At 48.4% G+C, this 20,533-nt stretch overlaps 1 protein-coding gene across 1 annotated transcript; it reads right to left on the reverse strand.

The window, feature by feature from the left end:
- Positions 1-283: 283 nt before the first annotated feature.
- On the reverse strand, positions 284-20,259 carry iqsec2b (IQ motif and Sec7 domain ArfGEF 2b; the record flags this gene model as incomplete). The annotated part of the gene is made up of 13 exons (XM_084016369.1): positions 19,269-20,259; positions 4,379-4,688; positions 3,955-4,272; positions 2,759-3,813; positions 2,484-2,645; positions 2,148-2,270; positions 1,850-2,016; positions 1,480-1,619; positions 1,273-1,398; positions 1,083-1,182; positions 816-977; positions 463-675; positions 284-330 (listed from the first exon to the last, which is right to left on the reverse strand). The coding sequence occupies exons 1-13, from the start codon at positions 19,745-19,747 to the stop codon at positions 284-286; spliced, it is 3,402 nt and encodes a 1,133-aa protein (XP_083872495.1). The 5' UTR covers positions 19,748-20,259.
- Between the last annotated feature and the right edge of the window lie 274 nt (positions 20,260-20,533).

Below are 20,533 nucleotides of genomic sequence, written 5' to 3' on the forward strand. Positions count from 1 at the left end.
AATAATGTGTTGTGCAGCCTATAGTGCCATCTATAAAAGTACTTTGTAATGATGTATGTAATGCTAAGCCATTAAAATAATAATCAGATTCATATATTTATAGAACATATTTTAATTCTATATTGGCTTTTCTAACTTTCGCGAGATAACATTTAATAAATAGGAAGATTTATATTTGCTATTCATTTTAAGGTGTATTTTTGGACATATTTTAACTTTAAGAAGAGAAAAGGTTTGGGATCAAATCATTATGGGGACCCGCTGCAGTAAGTCTACGGATCCCCTAGGGGTCACAGACCCCCTGTTGAAGATCTCTGGCGTAAGCTGTGTCTACATATCCGTGGGAAAGAGGAACAGGATGGGGCAATAGATAAAAAAGAAAAATAATCATTGTCGAAGCTGTGCCATCCAATTCAACCCAGCTGGCAGGAAGGAAAACAGAATTGACCCCCCACCCCCCACCACCACCCTGAGGTGCTGTTTCCTCACCTGCGTCCGATAGGTCCCTGAGAGATGAGCTAAGCGCCGTGCGTTTGAGACCTTCACCCACTGAGCAGTTGTCATCAAAACTCGTCCTCCCCAGGGTGCCGTTAACAACATCGCTCTTCACGCCTCCAACCACGCCTCCGGTGAGCAAGCTGGGCCGCATCACACCTTTCTGTTTCTCCAACTCCGCTGTAAATAAACACAAAGGGCAAAGGGCATTTGGAAAAAAACAGAGAGGAGAAAATAATAAGCCATTTATTGACGTTGAAAGCTGTACAAACCATCTTAAGTTGTAGTTCACAGTAATGACCAGTAGGTGGGGTACTCACATTCCACTCGATATTTCTCCATCTCTTGCACTTCGGCGATACTCTCCCTGAGGTCGCTAACAAAGCGGGTGCGGTCCTGCTGACTGGGTGCCATGAAGATGATAAGAACCTTCCTCTCCCCACCCAGGACCGCTGAAGTCAGCCGGATGCCATGAGGGTAGTCTGAGCGACGCAAACACAGGAACATGCTTCACAATCATAGAGGCATGGAGGCTAATTAAGGATAGTTGAAATGTGCAGAAGGAAAAGAGAAAAACGGGTTCTTACAGGAGTTCTGGAACATGTGCACTTGCATCTCAACCAATGGGAAAGATTGTCTGAAACTATAAGTCACTGAGGTTTTCTTCTTCTGGAAGATTTTGGTCACCTGAATGGGATGGAAAGATGGGATTTCTTTAAAGACTTCTTCAATTTCTTATCTGCCATGTCTTAAAAACGCGACGAATGTGAGTCTTACCACCAGAAGGTCGTTAAAGAGGAAGACCTCTCGTTGGTGCACTCCAGTCCTCTGTGGCCTGTTGGGGTCGGGGACCTCGTAGAGCTGACAGCAACACACCAGCCTACGGTGGGGGAGGGACAGCACCTATATAGACAAATACAGTACAGATGAATAAACTTTCAACTCGTAGTGGCATCTTATTAAAAAACCCTGTATTTTGCTCACAGGCTTCTTGCCCACAATGACTCTCTCCACTGCTTGCACTTGGGACACGTGGTCATCGTTGGTCCGCAGCTCCCACTTCTGTATCCGCTGGTAGATCCCAACCAGTAGGTCCCGTGGTATATCCTGGCCATTGTCTACGCCTTGGGTGGAGACACGGAAAAGGGAGGGTTTTAGGAAGTGATGCTTATCAAAAACGACACAAAATTGTAAACACAGTGTATTTGATGCAATATTGCTTTATATCGCACATATAAGACGTATTGTTTAATGTGCTGCTGCTGAGCAGTTAATTGACCATCTAGTTGCTTTGGTAGCAGGCTGTTGTCTGGTTCAATATTTGATTGGTGTGTCGTAGCAGGTCTGTCAGCACCTCTCAAATTCTTGATGAAATCCTCTAGCTTCATCTTCCTCTCAGCCTTGACGTTGGGGCTGTACATGTCTGTGTTGAGGAGGATGATGGCGAAGGCTAAGATGAAGATGGTGTCTGGGTTCTGGAACTGCCGAACCAGCGTCGGATTGCACACACAGTACCTCTGACTGCGTGAGAAACAGAAACGACACGTTCAAACGTCAACGTTTTCATTCCACGGCAGTTAAAAAATTCACTGCATCTTCAGTAGACGACTGTCACTCAGGTCTAAATCCATCGATCCCCAACACATACAAACCTAAAAGCCTCTATGAGCCGCTCCACTTTCTGGGCTTCCCCTTGGACTTTAATCTGAGCCTGGAACTTCCTGAGAGCGTCGTCCAGGTCCATTCCTGAGAAGTCCATCTCGTCCACCACACAGCTGATACACACACAGCAGAGGTCACAGTTTAACCTCCCTTAACCTGCCTTGAGGTGGCATCATTCAGACTTTGCATGATTTGTGAGTTGAAATGCATTGCACACTTTCATTTCTTTCCTAAGACACAGCTTAACATTAATCTGGATCTTTTTGACATATTAGAAATTCCATCTATTACAAATCCTGCTGCTGACTCTCTAGTCCCATACTCACTCTAAAACGTCTTTGTTGAACTGTTTCTGTCGGTTTCCCAGGAACTCTCCGATCATCTGCCGGCTGAGGCCCTTCCTCTCCAGGATGAAGCGAGCGATCCCGACTGGAGTGTCCGATACGAACCCCCTCTCTATCAGGTACTGGATCCCTTTCTCTGGCTTCCTACGGTCAATGAGAAAGAACGATCTCACTGCAACTTCGCCAGTTTAATTGTGTGATCACCATAAAGACTGGTCTCTCTGAGGCACTTTTGGTTATTAGTACTAAAAGCTTACTTGTTGAAGAGGTTGAGACCTATGCGGTACTGGCGTCTCTGCACCACGTCACTGTTGAAGGGTGGGGAGTCCCAGCTATGGCGGCTTTCTCTCTGGTAGGTCTGCTTCCCCAGAGGCGGCAGAGGCTCCCGCAGGCTGTCCTGGGACGAGGAGCCGGAGCTGCAGTTGACCGTCTCGTTGGAGTTGGTGGTGGAGTTGAGCGAGTCGTTGTCCCCGTCGGAGCAGCACGGCTGCTCCAGACCCCCGGGGGGCAGGGCTGTGGAGGAGGAGGAGGACAGAGGGGTGGTGGGGGGCTGCTGGGGGGAGGAGGACGACGACGGCGTGTCGGGGTACTGGTGGTGGTGGATGGGGTGGTGGTGATGGTGGTGGTGCGCCGTCACCTGGTGAGGGATGTGCGTGGGTATGGGTCTGCCGGGGGCCCGGGTCTGACCCTGGGCGGCTGCCGTGGAGGTAGGGCGGGTGCCTGTGCTGGGGGAGTGTTTGAGTGTTCCCTGAGGAGAGCCGGTCCCTACCCCGGGCTCCTGCTCATAGACCAGCTGCCTGCTCAGAGAGCCGCGATCGGATCGGTCGCTCATGTCCACCGAGCTGTCGCTGGGCGGCTCGATGGTGAGGAGAGGCAGATGTGCGCCTCTTAGACGATAGTCCCGACACTCGGTACACGGGGTGCTCCTCCGGCTGTTGCTGCTGCCCCCTCCCTCGGTGTCCCTGCTGTCCTCACGGCCTCCAACACCCCCGCCGGGTCCCCAGTACTCTGTGTCTGTGCTGCTGGGTGCACGATCCAGGGACAGCGGGGATGATGGCATACCGTCGTCCATGTAAAGGGTGACGTCACTGTACGAGGTGGCGGTGCTGTCGCCGTGCATACTGAGTCCTCCTCCGGCTCCCCTGGCTCGATCTCCCAGACCTCTTTGGGAGGAGGGGTTGCTGCTGCTGCTCCACACACACTCCCCGAAGTCTTCGCTAATCCCGCCACCTTCCCTACTGCCCTCCTGGGAGTCATCGCGACCCGGGCGGCAGGTAAGGGCATCGTCTATGGAGTCGGCTAGGGACTTGACCTGGAGGGGACACGACGAGTTCATTATGTTACACTAATAAAACATCAATTTCAGTGTCTACAGCGTGTTTTGAGGGTCTAAGACTGGTGGGTCAAGGTTTACTTGACTTAAAGAGCCATATAAATAAAAGAACACGGTTACCTGTTTGGAGAAGGAGTCCTCTAAGTGGGTGTAGTCCCCTGTGCGGTCCGGGTCGGGGGAATGAGGAGGCCCTATGGCCACGTTGTGGGTGAAGTTGGTCTGTGTCTGGGCCTGCTGCGGAGGCTGTCGCTCGTCAAAGGAATACTGCAGTCTCATGTTGGAAAGGATGATGCGGCGTGTCATGCGGCTCTCTGACGCCGAGCTTCTGAGGCGCTCAAAGTTCTTGTTCATGCGATACTGCCTGAAGGCCGTCTGAATGATCCTCGCGGCTCTGCGACTTACGAAGGAACCACCGTATTTTCTCTCCAACATCTCCACCTGGTCAACAAAAAGGTGGGAGAATAGAAGAAAAACACGGATGACTGAAAGGAATCCATCAACCTAGGGAACAACCAAAGAATCCTCCGACCAACAGCATCATTACCTTCTTATCCTGCAGATCCGTGGAGAGTTCGTAGCTGTCCGAAAGGGCCTTGCATCTCTTGTTCTCCTCCTCCTCTTGCTTGCGGAGGGCTAGGCTGGCGGGTTGGTGGCGCGTTCGCAGCGCCCAGGCCAAGCTGGCTGAACTGGAGGCGGACACGCATGAAGGTTCCCTGGGTCCGGAGGGCACGATGCCGCCGCTGCTGCCGGTGCTGCCGTCAGTGTAACGCTCCGAGCCGCGCAGGTAAGGCGTCTGGCTGAAGGAGCTGTCTTTGTGCGTGCCCGTCTCTGGGCACTGGGAGTCCCCTTCCACACTGCAGGAGGAGAAAATGAGCAAGAGCTTTTAGAATGAGTCACGAGTAGCGACGATCACTTTGAAGTGTACTGAAAGACATATAATTGTACTTATAAGTACATATAAGGACTTACATGTAAAGTTTAGAGCAGCGAAGAGCTAGCCATCTCTTAGTGGAACTCATGGTGAACTTATAAAGTCCTATTTCTTTCTCTGGGGCCAAAGCCTTAGATCTGCCTCGTCTACATTGTGAGTTGCTGGACCCAAAACACATGAAGGTCTCCTTCCTTCCCCAAGTCAGGAGGACGAGTTAATATGCCACGACTTGTAGCCGAGCCCAACAGCTAGAGTTTATTCACTGCCTTTTGTCTGCCGCTCAACTTTCGTGTTCCCCTTTCTTCAGCCTCCAGTCTTTCTGTTCGCAGCGATGGCACATTTAAAAGGAGACATCAAGCACGAAAACACACTCCTCCACCGCCACATACCAGGAACACCATACTGACAGGAAAGACCAGGTCGTTACGTGTCTGCTTCAGCTCACCATGATATACCGTGAGACAAAAAAACACATGACAAAGCACTTCTCCTCCCAGATGTCATTCAAGTCTGCTACACAGAAGTAAAAGAGAGCAACTTAGCGTTGCAACCAAATCACCAACAGAGTTTAGTAGGATTCAAATAGTCAGCAAAGCAATAACTCCAAAAGGATTCAAGTAAGTCCAGAGAGCCTCGAGTGTCCCGCTGCAGACAGAAATCCACCCTAAGTCAATTAGTCCGTCTGTGTTTGGGAGAAAAACTAAAGTCACATGCTCCTGCCCATATTTCCTACTTTTCTTGGCCGCACCCCCTTCTGTCGGCTTTCCCATAACAAGGCAGAGTGCAGAGCCAGGGATGTGTGGGTGCGTTACATTCAGCACACACACACTCTTGAAATGGTGCCTTGTTGACTGTAACCATTTCTGCTTTGAGTGGGTCAACTCATGTCCTGCTCCCTCCCTCCCTCATTGTGTTGTCACTGCTCCACTGGATTGCAGAGACTTCCTGTGTTAGTGTTTGGTTGGTAAAAGAAAAAAAAAAAAGAGGACAAGGAAAAGGCCTCTCAAGGAACAAGGAAACAACGTGGAGGTATTTCAGTCTGGCAGATTTTATTGATCCTGTAGGTGATGCTGAAGCACAACCCGTGTTACTTCCTGTACCAAGTCTCAGGATCTTTGGAGTGTGTACAATGGAGGGTCTTTTGACAGGACATCCTGTGCCTTCGAGCAATACCTGACTTGGCTAAATGATTGTTGAGTGGAACAGCAACAAAGAGGGAAAACTCCATTATGTTGCATAACACAAGATTCATGCAAAACGGCCAGTGATTTAAAAAAAAGAGAGACACAATTCTGACATCTGCAGGACAGAACATATATCACAACAGCTAGGTAAATGCATATTTATATCATGATTTTTGCAGGGAATTCATCACATTAACAAGCTGTGCTTTGTTTTGAGCAAAAAAATAATTATCAGCAACAAGTTGTTGTGTTTTCCCCCCTCTGTGCAGCATCGTTTATCATTCCTCCTCCTCTGCTCCTTAAATAGAGAAACTGAGAAGCGGGAGGGGGGTTGCTTGGTGACGGTTGCTGTGGGACCTTTGTGGGCGGTGAGGCAGTTGTTAGGACGAGAAGCGTAGTTGCCATGACGATGTATTGACTGTAATCACCATTGAGGTGGGTGTTGAAGATGCTCCACAGGTTGTGAATGACATAGTCTGCATAATACTTGTAAAACAACAGGACACATCTGTGCAGAGGGAACCGTTGCGAGCGCAGCATCATCTCGGCACGTTCGTTAAACTTTGAATATTTATTTTGTCTCCAATTTATGAATAGAAAAATCCGGTCCTCTGCAGAGCTAAAATGTTCCTTTTAAGGAATGGAAAGTAGCCTCTGCACACTGCCAGCAGGTAGCGCTTCACTGTAACTTCCTGCCATGCACATCAGCACCAGCAGATGGAATTTTCATTCAACTGAGTCACAGAAACCTTAAAATACATGCAACGTGACATTAGGGAGTCACCAGCCTGCTCTCATAAATTTGCCTCTGAATATTCACAGCTGTTCCTCCAATTGATTTTTTATACATCTGCAATAATAGTTCAGCTGTCGTCTTTTCACCTCTCGTGAAGGAGAAACATCTAAACATCACACAGTCTGTGTGCAGCATTCGTCCTTCTCTACGCTTTTGGAGAAATCAAGCTCGTTATTTGAAATCGAATGAATTTGAGATGGATTTTTCTGCCCGTTTGGCGAGAGTTAAGCGTTAATTGGCGGTGAGAGACGAGACGATGATGACACACGAGTAAGAAAAAAAAAAGTTTGTTGTATAAAACATGAGCGTGGCCATATCACAGCTGGCATCTGTGCCTCATCACTTATGTAAGGAACCCTGTATTCCTGTTACAGTGCCAGAGAGAGAGAGAGGTTCTCCCCAGAGGCTCCCTCATAAAGGCCAGCCCAGAGCTTCACTACCCCGAACCATTTAATTGGAGCTGAAACAGATGGCTGGAATCTAATAAACAGGTAAGTGATCGCTGATAGTGTTATGAGAAGAACACTGCGGAGGCAGAAGTTGACAAGAGCTCGTGTGAGCGAAATTGAAAAGTGGGGAAAAAGGACAACGTCAACCACAGTGCAGTCCACCGCCTGGCTCATATAATATTGATGTGCTGACTCGGCGTGTTGTTTGTGTATGAAAGAGCGGCAGTCTGAAACCACAGCAGGACAAGGAGACCGGGGGATCCACCCCTCATACCGCCTGCCACCGAGGAGCCAATGATTGCATTGATCGGTCTGTTGACTCAGAGTAGTTTTCTCATATCCTGTCTTAATCTCTTCATCTCCAACGTTGGGTGTCAAATTTTCCATTTTGTTCCAGAGCTCATCAGTCAATATGAGTTACCAAACCTACTTTGGTGGTTAGATTTACCATCAATGTGATGACCCGAAAAGATTTGTATTTTTTTCTTTCCAGCGATGTTAGTGATGTTTTTCCATCATGAAATCCATATTCTCTTTGTCACACGTGATCCCATTATTTCAAACGGCCGAACTGAAAGGAAACAATTGAATCATTCATGGGTCCAATCGGAGCATTCCTCCACCGCCAACTCTCTTCTGCCACTTCGCTGTCTCAAGCTGTGAGCTTCCCATAACTAAAAACACACACACACACACACACACACACACACACACACACACACACACACACACACACACACACACACACACACACACACACACACACACACACACACACACACACACACACACACACACAGTTCACTTCTTTCTGTGACCCAGAGCCTCACTTTGTGTTGAATCCAGTATCTGAAGTATCTGAAAATCGGCAGTGTTTTGTAAGCACAAACTTTATCGACTAATCTCTGGCACACGAAGTGAGAAAGAATGAAAAGATAAAGCTTTTATACAAAGTCATTAGATAATGACTTTATTAGTTTCCAGTGCATCATTTGGACTTTTTTTTCTTTTCTCCAGCTGATTTGGCCTCGTCCTCACACATCAAACTGCTGACTACACTCCTCCATTCTTCATGGACAATCCTCCTAATTCAACCTAACATAACAAATGTGTTCCAAGAAACGATTATGTTCCTTGTCCTACTTCTGAACATGCATTTGAGTGACAGCCGGCTGATGATCCAGACGTTGAAAGGAATGTCATGTGAACGTCATGTACGCTCTTCCACCAGGCACTTCTCCTTCCATGTACATGTATGTGTCACTTCTTTCTTTTAAAAACACCCCACACACACACACACACACACACACACACACACACACACACACACATTAGTTATAGCCACACTCAACAGACACTATTTATCTTTCAAATTAACCCATCAACCTGTCTGTCTGCGGTGATTCAGTTATATTTTACCGACGCACACACACACAGACAGACGGGTGATCCACAGCAGAAAGCACACAGCCCCGGCTCTGCAGAGTGGGCCGTCGGTACAAACGCACCAGTGTAACAAGTACCGTCATGTCTCACCGGTGCCAGACTAAACACTCTTTTGTGACAGGTGAAATAAAAGTGGGGAGAGAGAAAAAAATAAGCTGAGTTCTTACCATGTTGCTACTGTCAGAGAAAGGTCCCGCACTAACTGGAGCAACAAACCAGAAACACACCCTCTCTCTCTCTCTCTCTCTCTGTCTGTCTCTCACTCTCTCTCTCATACACACACACGCACACTTTCACATTGGCTCTCGCTCGCCCTGCAAAGCTCTACAGGCTACATTCTTGACAGTCTTTTGACAGCTATGAACTCACGCTCCCCAGCGTTTTTTTTCACTGACACATGCAGTCACTTTTATTACATAACCAAACCCATAAAAATAAAAAATAAAACATGTGTCACGGCAACAACAGGAATAGACAGAGAGACACATATGAGGAGGAAGTTCATTCATTTATTGAAAAAAGGGGAGTATAATAAATGTTGGGTGTATATTCCCTTTTGCTTGTGGTTGAGCTTGATGTCTGAGCTACATGAATGCAGGTGGAAGCGAGTGAGAGTGAGTCAGTCAATGTGGATGAAATTTCCTCAGAGGAAAAAATTGTCTGTTAGCAATATATGCGAGAAAATGTTGCCAAAAAATAATTTTCTGTGCTATTAAATATTAATATGAAGGCCAAATTTAAGTAAATGATACTCAGATAATGAAATGTCCTGAGAAACAACAACTACAAACAGGTTTCATGATTTACAGTCACATGAAAGAACACACACACACACACACACACACACACACACACACATGCACACATGCACACCTGTATACATTTGGACAACTCTCTGGCTAAAATCTAGTTTTCATCTGCAGCAGCAACACGCTAATCAGGTTACAATACGGGATCCATACGGGGTTCTGCAGGGGGAGAGCATTAATAATCAAGGTTACGCGCTTGCGTTGTGGGTTGTGCACGAGGTGGGCGTGCACCATCAACATTCCAGCATGATTGAACCAACACAGGCCTTTCACGGCGAGAAATATTACCGGTTCAGACGTTTCAAAAAGAAATGAAGCGTATTCAAGGAACTAGAGATCTTTATTATTGCGCAGAATCAAACCAACACAAATCTTTCAACAAACATGACAGTGGATGAGACGGATAAATATCTGATGTGTGTTAACAAGTCATACAAACCGCACACAATTAATGTCTTTACGCCACACGATTGCATAATAGGGTGGGTACGGGACTTTAAAGCCAGTCGCACGGATAACAAATGGTGTCTTCTGAGCACATCCAAACTGACATGACTCGACTGGTGGTTTTTCAAGATAAGCATGGGCGCGACAGCAATGAGTGGACGGTGGCTGATGCGTTTCGACAGCTCATTGTGGCTGCGGGAGGAGAAATTAAGTGCGGAGAACACAGAGAGAAGACGACACCAAGATTCCTATAAATGCAAATGAACTACATGATGCACAAATAAACCAATGATAGCACGACTGTCACAAAGACCACATGTTGCATGCATTGTGTAGATTGCCCTGCTAAAATGCAGCACAGATTGTTTTTTTTTTTTAGTACACAGTGAGGTCTCCGTTTTTCTGGCAGCATAAACCGTGACAGGCTTTTCACAGGTAAACGGGCCAGCGAGGCGTCGTGCGGTCGGTCACGCTTGGCTCAGCGGGAGGAGGGGCTGCTGCAGCCTGAGGCAGAACAACAGAACTGATGGGCACCCTCATCCTCGCCTTCCTCTCTTGGGAAGCAAGACGGGACGAGTGAAAACAGAAAGGAACACGGGAGGGGGGGGGGGGGGAGGATGACAGAAGAGACAGAGAGAGAAAGCAAGAGGGAGGACAGGGTGGAAAACAGCATGAGACACGCAAAAAAAGAATGCAGAAAACAAAATAGACGAAAACTAGAAAAGCCCAAAGCAGAGAGCATTTAAATGTCTTTTTTTAAGCTAAACAGGGACAGAACAGGCATCTTTATGAATACAAGGCTGTTTACCATACAGTGAGTGCGTGCACAGCTGTCTAACGCCACTAGATGGCAGTGTTGGAGCATCATGTGCTGATGCTTGTGAGAAACAGCATCAGGTGGGGGATAAATGAGGGGAAGGAGGGAAAAAGGTTCACTTGTGAGTCAGTCCACTTCTGTCCCATGGCTTATGGACGAGGACCACTCTCCTCTGGCTTTCTGTGGAGCCTAACTCCAGCTATTAGTCACATCCGGGGAGTGGTAGGAGACTAATGCACAGGCGCTTAGTTAGGATGAAGCGAGGGGTGGGGGTAGAAAGGTGAAGCAGGAAAGGGTGTAAACAAAGGGATGGTGAGTGTGTGAGAGGAGATCTGGAGGTTGTTGAAGGTGACTTGCAAGGCGTCTTATGATGGTGGAAGGTTGTTTTTTTCTCTTTTTGTGCTGTACTCACTGTACTCAGGCCCCGCGGGGGCCCTTACCTGTCCTCCTGCTGTACTCTTTGGTCAGTGGAGGGGCAGCAGTACTGATGGAGTCTGACGAAGCTGTGAACGGTCAGACTCGTGGGGAACGGAGCGGAATAGGCGCCTCCGCCCGCCGCCGTGGGAGTGGTGGGAGCCGAGACGGGCTGCCCTGAGAAAGACCGCGGCCGGACGCTTTGACAGGACGGGACCAGAGACGGAGGACGACACACACATGGAGAGATGGAGAAAGCAGAGAAACAGACACACAAACAGTCAGCGGCGAAGCAGAAAGAGAGAAAAAAAAGCAAGAAAGAGAGAAAGAAAGAAAGAAAGAGCATTGTTCTGAAGCTGCACATTGATAGTGACAAATCATACAGCGTCAATGGTAGTACAATGAATGACACGTTGAAAAGGAGAAAAGACAGGCAGATGTGTGACAGCAACTAACACCTTCCAGCGATGCACCGTCAGCAACACCGCCGGCGTCCTGGCAGATACAGGTGCAGAGTTCAAGGTTTAAAGAAAGGAACGTATTGAAATCCTCACCGCCGGAATTGTGAAACGAGTTTCATGTGACATTATAAAAATGGGATTATATAAAAGTTCTCTACCGGTCTTACGCACGGCTCATCCGGTATGAAAATAGGGGAAAGCACTTTCTGTAATGCATGCAAAAGTGCACGTAGAACACAAAAGCCTCTCCGCTCCCCATCTCCTCTGGCAGGAATTAGAGATGTTCCATCTGCAGCTGAAGAGCGTGCAGTGGTTGAGATTAGCATGTAAATGGCTGGTTTTTCTCAGTGGGGCCAGCTGCTGTCAAGGACACGCAGTCCCCGTCGTTTCAGCGTCGGAGACGAGACGCAGCAGCGGAGGAGAGCGCGAAAAAAGGGAAGTGAGATATTTTGCGACACTTAAGCAGGTCACTGTATTTCACCGGCTTGTTTCATGACCAGCTGTGTAAGTGCAGGCGACTAAAACGGAATAGCAGAATGTGTTATTCGCTTGGAAAAACAATGGATGACATCAAAGAAACCCCTTTTTATGAGTAGCTACAGGCAATTCTGTGAAAGTTTGGTGATATTCTATGTTTTAATTAGTGTCAATAAAAGTCCAAACCAAATGTAGCCATAGTCTTATTTTCATCTTTGCCATAAAACTCAATCGCTGTCCATAAACTATTAAAATCCGATCAATTAGCCACACTCTTGCACTGGGTAACATGTGGCATGACCACAGGCACTGAGTTTATTTCCATTCAAACCCACATATATCCTCCTAGCAAATAAAGTTAAAGGAAGAAATCTTCTTTTTTTTTTAAAACAGAGATTCATAGTGAGATTCAGCTCGTTTAGCCGTCCGATCCACAACATTTCATGCTTCACTGTCAGCCGTTTTCAGGGGGAAAACCCTCTAACAACCATCTAACATGAGCTGCTCAGCACTGAACTTCAGCTTCAGTCAGTGACTAGTCGGAGAACAAAGTGGAACAATTAGCGGCTAAATAGCAAGATATTTCCCTCAGGAGTTGGTAGGGAACAAAAACCGAGCAAAAAAAGAGAGTGAATTTTGGACACAGGAACTGTGAAAACAGTTATTACAGAATAGCACCAGCCTTCAATCCTACTGATCATAACTGAAATACAACTCTCTGCCTTTTGAATGTTGGCAGAGTCAAAGAAGACACAATTCTGGCACATTGAACAGGGCCTGTTAGCAAAAGACGAGAGCCTTTAAAGATGGAATCATGTAGGTGGAGCGCTCGTTTTCTCAGCAAAAATGATTTAAAAACAAAAATAAAATAAACGTGAATAAGCCACGGTGGAACAGGAGCACCTTGTTCATTCCTATATATAAATATACAAATATTACAGTGAGGTTACGGGTCAGCATCTTGAGAAGTCTTAATTAACGAGCACAGATTCTGCATCGCTGAATATCCTGAGAAGATGCGACCTCATGTTGATCGTTTTCTCTGTGTTCGGTCTCAGAAACGCAGAGAGAAGAAATATTCTGACAACACCTGAACCCGATAACCTGCTCAGCTTTGGATGGAGATGTGAGGAGAGGCTGTTACGCCACGCTCGTACACGCCGAGGCATGGTACTGCCAAGATTTGTATTTTAGCAGCGGTAACTATTGCCTCCTGTCAGAGCATCCTCTGTGTGCAGAGTGTTGACAAGCTTATCTAGGATCTGATTGCTGCTTCTTGAGCAGTTATGCCCGAAAAAACAGACACAAGGCCCCGATCTCCGTCCTCCTTCAATGCACACACACGCCTCTTTCGTATGTATTCCCTTTCTGTCATTAAACAGGCGCTTCAGGATATGAATCGGTGCTCATAACAGGTCAAAAGATGGCTGTGATGCTGGCGTGCAGCGAGGAAGTCGAGGCTTAAAGAGAGAGTGGTACGTTGGGAGAATGTGTGAGGGAGCGTGTATTTAAAGCGGTGCGTTGAGGAGGCAGGAAGAGGAGTGGGAGGGAGAGCGAGCTACGTGAGAGTGGGAGAGGTTGGACACGGAGGAGGGCAAGGGTGAGAATAATCAAGGGGAGGAGGGAGGGGAAGGGAGGAGGGGATGCGGAGAGGAAATAGGAAGTGTGGAGCGACGGTTGCTGCTGGAATCAGTATTTCCTCGAACCGGGCCTGGCCAGAACCAGTCTATGTATAGATGAGCGATGGAGAGGGGAGGGGCTCGGCTCACACAAGACATCGCCTGCCCTGACGCTTCGTTTATTCCTGTTCTCTTCCACACCAACACCTGTTTCGTAAAGCGGCCACTTCCTTTCCGACCACGTGGGCATTTCTGGAGGTACAGTTTGAAAATGCCACGGTACGACCCACTTCAAAACTGTGCTTCCAGCGTTTTGATATTATTTTATTTTATTTATTTTTTTTAAATGCCATTGTCTATGAGAATAAGAGTGTAGGAGAGCACTGCGTCATCCCACCTCCAGCGTGTGACCCGCCTGACTCCCGCTGACTCCCGTTTGATAACCACACACGCTGCGTTGTAGCCTAAAGTTAAGTGTGTTTCTAAACGCCTCCCCCCTCCCCGTTCCAATCCACCACTTCTTCCACAACCAACCCGTTTTTTTATTTATTTATTTTTCCGCTGCGAGCTTGAATCTCCTACTGCTTGGCAACAGCGTGGACTGCCTGCGTGGGCGTTTTGGTGTTGAGTGCCAGGCGAAAGGCACCGACGAGGAGGGGCCACGGTTACAGTTACGACTCGACTCTGCGCAACGCCAGGCACCTGCTGAGCCCTGTGAGCTCGTGCATGGGCGTGTTTGATTCCCAGCGAAATTGCGATTCAACCCAGTGAAGAACAATTAGGACTTTTAAACGCGACGTGGGAGACACGGGAGGAGTAATTAGAGAAAATGACATCCCCTGCAGATCACCAAAGGGGGGCATATTCTGTAAAGTCACAGATCTCGGGCATTAGACGTGACTAATTGAGGTTTCCAGACAGAGGAGCCGACTTCTCAACGAAAGATGAACCCGTGACACGTGAAGGGAACAAAGCGCTCACACTCATCCAATACGTGTCATCAATCCCTCATCAAGCACTCATTCAATCCCGTTCCTGTCTTTCACCCGCGGCTCCCACTCCCTATCTCCTCGTCTCTTCTCTCCATCTCGGTTTTTCTGTGTCTCTCGCCCACAGAGTTCTTCACAGAAGAGCTCACAGCGTTCCCACGGTAACCGGTCTCCCTATTCTGCTCCACGGAAACGCGTGCACAACAAACATCCCGCCTCAAAAAGTGCCACTTATCTGCATTTGAACTGGAAACGGAGCAATGAATGCGGTCACAGCCGGAGGAGAAGACGGTGGAAATGCACCTGTGAGTGATCGGCACTCGCTGCTAATGACAAAGTGAGGAGAGAGAGAGAGAGAGAGACAGGTTGGCGGTCTCTGCTAATCTCTGCACTAATTCACTACAGCTGTTGGTTCGACGCTGCAGAGCTGCCATTTGAGACAAAGCATAAGAGCCCCCTTCCCCCTCCCATCGCTGCATAGGTGAGGTCGGTTGGAGGTGGAGGGGATCGACAGGTGATCGTTAATTCAATATTGTAATTGCCTTGAAGACAGCTTTACAGTTTCCACAGCAACTACATCCTTCACAGCTCTGTCTGCACAGCTATTCATTCACCTGTCTCACCAGTTGAGGACAGACTGATGTGACGCTATAGGTGGTGTAGATGAATGGAAGACTAATCCAGGTAAGCATGGGAAATGAATGGCAGGGGCAAGGCCATGTCTCTTCTATGCGTCTAACAATATGAGAGTTTCTTATGATGGTAAGAAGCTCATAATGCACATGAACAGAAACAAGAACAAAGGTAAAAACTTTACACAAATAAGTAAATAGCTAGACAATAGAGGAATGGGCTCTGGTATAATATCTAATTCTGAATGCAAGGTTGCTTTATATAGCCTACACGAGGTGAGGGAATATGACAGTCGAGTGTCAACAGTGTGATTGGATTTCTATTCGACAGCGATGACATGTAAAGGTTTTTTGTGTGTATTTAAATGAATTTACAAGTACAGCGAATGCAGGGATGAGTGCACGTGACGCCGCCGAAACCCGACCGCATCCAACTGGAAAGCCTTGTCGATCCTCCAGCATTTATATGTCATACGCACGCTCATAAAAATAACTCCAGTTTGTGCAATAAGCTTAAAATCCAGAGCGCCTCAATGTGCTGAACATGACCATCTTGAGAGAGAGACAGAGAGACAGAGAGAGAGAGAGAGATGTCGGTCTTTTCCCTTAGTAACACGTGACTAAATATAAATGACAAAATATTTTTCATCTGCACACACCGTATGAAGTCATGAACACTCACTGCACGCAGGCGAGGAGAAGGCAAAAAAAAAACACTGCCTACGTACACTTGCCTCCCACACACACACACACACACACACACACACACACACACACACACACACACACACACACACACACACACACACACACACACACACACACACACACACACACACACACACACACACACTAAATGTAGTTTAATCCACGATGTATCTGAAGGAGAGCAGGATAAGGTTTTTTTGGGGGGAGAAAATGGCAGCTGTGCGTTTCTTCTAGAAAGCCACGCCGAGTCCAGAGAGGATAAATTACCTCCCATCACATCACACGCTGCCTGTTCGGAGCAGGTCAGCACAGCCGAGCTCGTACCCACACACTCGCCCGGGGCCTCGTTCGCTTCTCCGAGTTGCAGCCGCACCATCTCGGGCTACTACGGGATGCAGAACGCAGCAGTCACAATTCAACACACGGTTACTGAGCCCTTCATTAGCGCGGAGACGGGAGATTCAAATCGACCTAATGGGGGAAACAATAGCTGCGTCTCGGTTCGTATAGCAGGAGTAAGCGCCGGGGTTGAGGGGAAAGAGAATAGCACAAAAGTAATTTCTGCAGCTTGTCTGAGTCATATCTGCAGCAGTGGGAAACAGAAACAGCGAGGGGGAGAGAGTGAGTGTGTGTACGTGGGTATGTGAGAGAGTTATAAAGAGAGAGAGACAGCCAGAGAGAGTGGGGGAGAGAGAGGGTTTTTTTTATTTTTTATTATGCGTCCAGCTACACAAAATTAGCAAACGAGGCTCTCTTCTGAATCCATTACCATTCTCCCCGTTTCACCCAAATTGATGTTAATTTCAGATAGAGTACGGCACTTGCCCACAATGCACTGCGTGGAGAGGCAGGCAGATGGAAGAGCGAGACGGGCGGAGACACGAGCACCTTCACAGGGCTCTTTGGAGCTTCTGAACACTTTCGTTGTGACAGCGAGTGTGAAGTGGAAAAGATAGCTCGGGTCCTCCTTGTTTTTTTTTTCCTTCTTTCTTGCCGTTATGTAATAATACCGCTCCGAGTATCGGCACCGCCGGGGCTGCCGCCGAGACCTCTAGCTGCCCCCGCCTCTCATCCTATGAGGACGGCTGCATGAACGCAGCACATAATGAACGAGAGAGGACTGTCACATCGTTGGAACATGAGAGGCAGCCTGCACTGCGAGCTGCAGGGTCAAATTAGCTGTCAATTAATGAGCATCCCAGGTTATATATCCTACAGTGCGCACACACACACACACACACACACACACACACACACACACACACACACACACACACACACACACACACACACACACACACACACACACACACACACACACACACACACACACACACACACACACACACACACACAGCGGTAATTATCACCCCTGGGCCAGCGGTAATTACACCCTGGTCACACTTTCCAATCCCGTGCACCTCTCCCCCTCTTTCACACAAGTTTGCGCGAGCACATATGTTACATAAAGACACACGCGGAATCAGCCCAAACGAACTTGCGTGACCTCGCCCAAAATAACCACAACAACAACAACAACAACAACAAAACATCTGCCGGGCTCACGGCGAGTTGGGCCCTTCCAGTGTGCCGCTTTCTTTGAGGAAGGGACTTCCCCCCCGAGGGCGTCACATTGTTCACACGGCCATTAGCGGGAGGAGAGGAACCAAACGGGGAAGGCATTTGGGACAGCTGTTCACGCTGCGGTGGGTAGGGAAGGGACTTTGTTTGGATGCAGTTGCAAATTAAGACTGTTTATCGAGATTTCTTTCTTTTTCTGGCGTCAAAACTGTGGATGAGAGAGCGCCGGGGCATCGATGAGGAACAAAAACTAATTTGACAAAAACAAAAGGTGGCAGCTCCGTGAGCCTTGCCTTCTCTGGCCCAGCCTCCCCTCTGTTACTGTTGACAGATGGCGGATCAGTGTGTGTGTTCCACCTTTTCTCTTTTAGGCCGAGGCCCACTGAGAGAGAGGTCACTCACTCACTTTCCTCCCCCTTGTCTTCGTTCTCCTCTCCCACATCTTCCTTCCGTCTCTCCCCCCACCGATCAGAGTTATAGTGTCTCCGGCACCGACGATGAGGAGACTCGTGTCTGATCCATTACCGGAGGAGAGGGTTTTTTTTGGGGTTTTTTTTGTCGTTGACCTGAGCTAATAGGCCAGTTTGGGGTCAGGCTGACTCACAGCCAGACAGGACCAATATGGCTGCCGCTGAGCGGGTGACTCTTTATTAAATGTGACACGTCATATGATACGCTTGTCTGAGCGCGGATCCACAGTCGGCTACAACCGTAACAGACAATTAACAAGGGAGGGGGGATCTACATCCACAATTCATCTCTGTATTTAGCACCTACATAAATAACTAATATGTGCTTCTGTCTAATGACTAAGTCACCCCCGGGGAGGACGGGAAGGGGACCGGAGAGGCAGGCAGCGGAGGAAAAGACAAGTGGAATCAATAAGGGATTGTGTGAAGTCTGATTCAGTCGCTGAGGCAGCGATCGGGACCATAAGAAAACACTTTTTTTTGAGTGGAATCCGGTAATGATTGCAGAGATGACGGCCTGCAGAGACATGCAGTAATATTCACATGGACCAGCGGAACCCATTGCTAAGACTGCAACGGTATATTTCACTGTGTGCTTGTTTTCACATGAATTGCTGCCTACTCACGAAGCTTAATGCTCCCCGAACAAAAGCTATCTGTGTGCGTGCGTGGTTGAGTAAAAAAAGCGAGGACAGATGCACTCGTTTGCCAACGCTGTGTTCGCAGCACTCTAGCTTCAGGTCATCCTTGAGTTTGGTGGTGGTGGTGGTGGTTGGTGGGGGGGGCAACCCTTTCTTTAAAACCAACCAGGTCGAAACGACACGTTTCGGAAGCGGTGGGCTCCGGCGGTTCCAGGAAGTTCAGATCACTGTAGAAAAAGACCCTCCCATGCTAGACTGGGATTATAACACAGATCAAACCCTCAAACGCATGCATGATGAAATGGACACCTTGAGCACTCTACCCATGATCCTCCAGCATAATCTCTCATGGTGGTGCATTAGAAGAAAACGCAGGTTTCAGACGCATTACTGCGATGATTAACCTCTGACGACTAGAGAGGCTGCAGCTCCGCGTTATTACAAGCATTATTCATGCAGAATGTGGTCATCGCTAGAATCTCACCCATAACGTGACATGCTCTGCACCCATTGGTGGAACATCGAACCAGTAGAGGAGGCTTCCGTTTTCGGCGAGAACTTACTTTCTGCGTATGGTGGAGCTGGTGTTGGTGTCCGTGCTGTCGGTGCGTTCCAGCCGGTCCCGCTCGGTGGTGGAGGAGCTGCAGGAGAGGCCTCGGGTCAGCCTGGTGTGGGTCCGCCTCTCCCTGCTGGGCCCCGGAGTTGTGGTGGATGCAGCTGATGCCTGAGCCGTCGTGGTGCTACCGTTCCCGCCGCCATTGCCACTGCCGCCGCCGCCGCCACCTTGATGGATGGGGAGGGACAGAGGCTGGCTGTGGTTGTGGTTCTGCTCTGGAGTGTCCGAACCTGGCGTCCCCGGCGTCCGCGGGCTGCGATCCTGCCTCAGGTCCTGGTTCTCGAGGCTGACCCGGTCCAGCTGGCCCTCCAGCTCCTCGATACGCCGCCGCTGGGTCTCCAGGAGCTTGGCCTGGCTCTCGATGATGTTGTTGAGCTCCAGGAGGTACTCCACTGCCCGGTTGGGGCTCTCGGGGCTGGTCTCCATGGCGGGAGCCCTGCCTCTGGCGGTGTGACCACCACCAGGCGCCGCCACGGCGGTTTCGACCCCCGCGGGGTCGAGATCCACCCCCCCCACCAGCCCTGATGAGTGGGGGGGAGGGGAGGGACCGACGAATGCTCGAGTGAAGATTAACTAATGGGCCCAGATGCTCGGAAACAAGAAGTCACTGAGATAAAGAGGGTTGAGAATATTCAGAACTACATATCTCAAAATCTGAGGGCAAAAACGGGCCTTATAGCATCTTAACAGCCATTAAAGACATCGCAGTGCAGAGAATGAAGTTCAAAGCTGGTAAAGAAACGTTGATTGTTCGTTTTCCTGAATTCGAGGTCATTTCGAAGGACCATGCCACATCAGCATGGAGCGAGTCGAGAGATTGGGGCATCATGACGAATCGTATTAAAGCTGAATATTAAAAAAAAATTAAAAAAAACAGGTGAGAGAGGTAAAGATCTATCAGGAACTTCCGGTTTGCTTTAACGGCTCTCTGAGCAAAAGTATATCAAGTTATCCACTGACATGTCCTGCTTATTAACTTTTTAGGAGCTTTAGAAAGAAAACATCTCACATCAAACACTCTTTAGCCTCATTGACATTCAGGGGAGGGGGGAGGAGGGGTGGGGGGGGTGATGTTATTTCTGATCTAACGCTAATTGTCAGGCTCTGTCAATCATTACATAAGACGGAAAATTCTGCTCCCTCCCACGTTGAACATCCCCGCAGTCTATCATGGTCGCTTTCAACCCATGGCTTGAACGTGTACTTTACAGC

The sequence above is a fragment of the Eutrigla gurnardus genome (genome assembly GCF_963514095.1).
Source record: "Eutrigla gurnardus genome assembly, chromosome: 8".
NCBI lineage: Eukaryota > Metazoa > Chordata > Actinopteri > Perciformes > Triglidae > Eutrigla > Eutrigla gurnardus.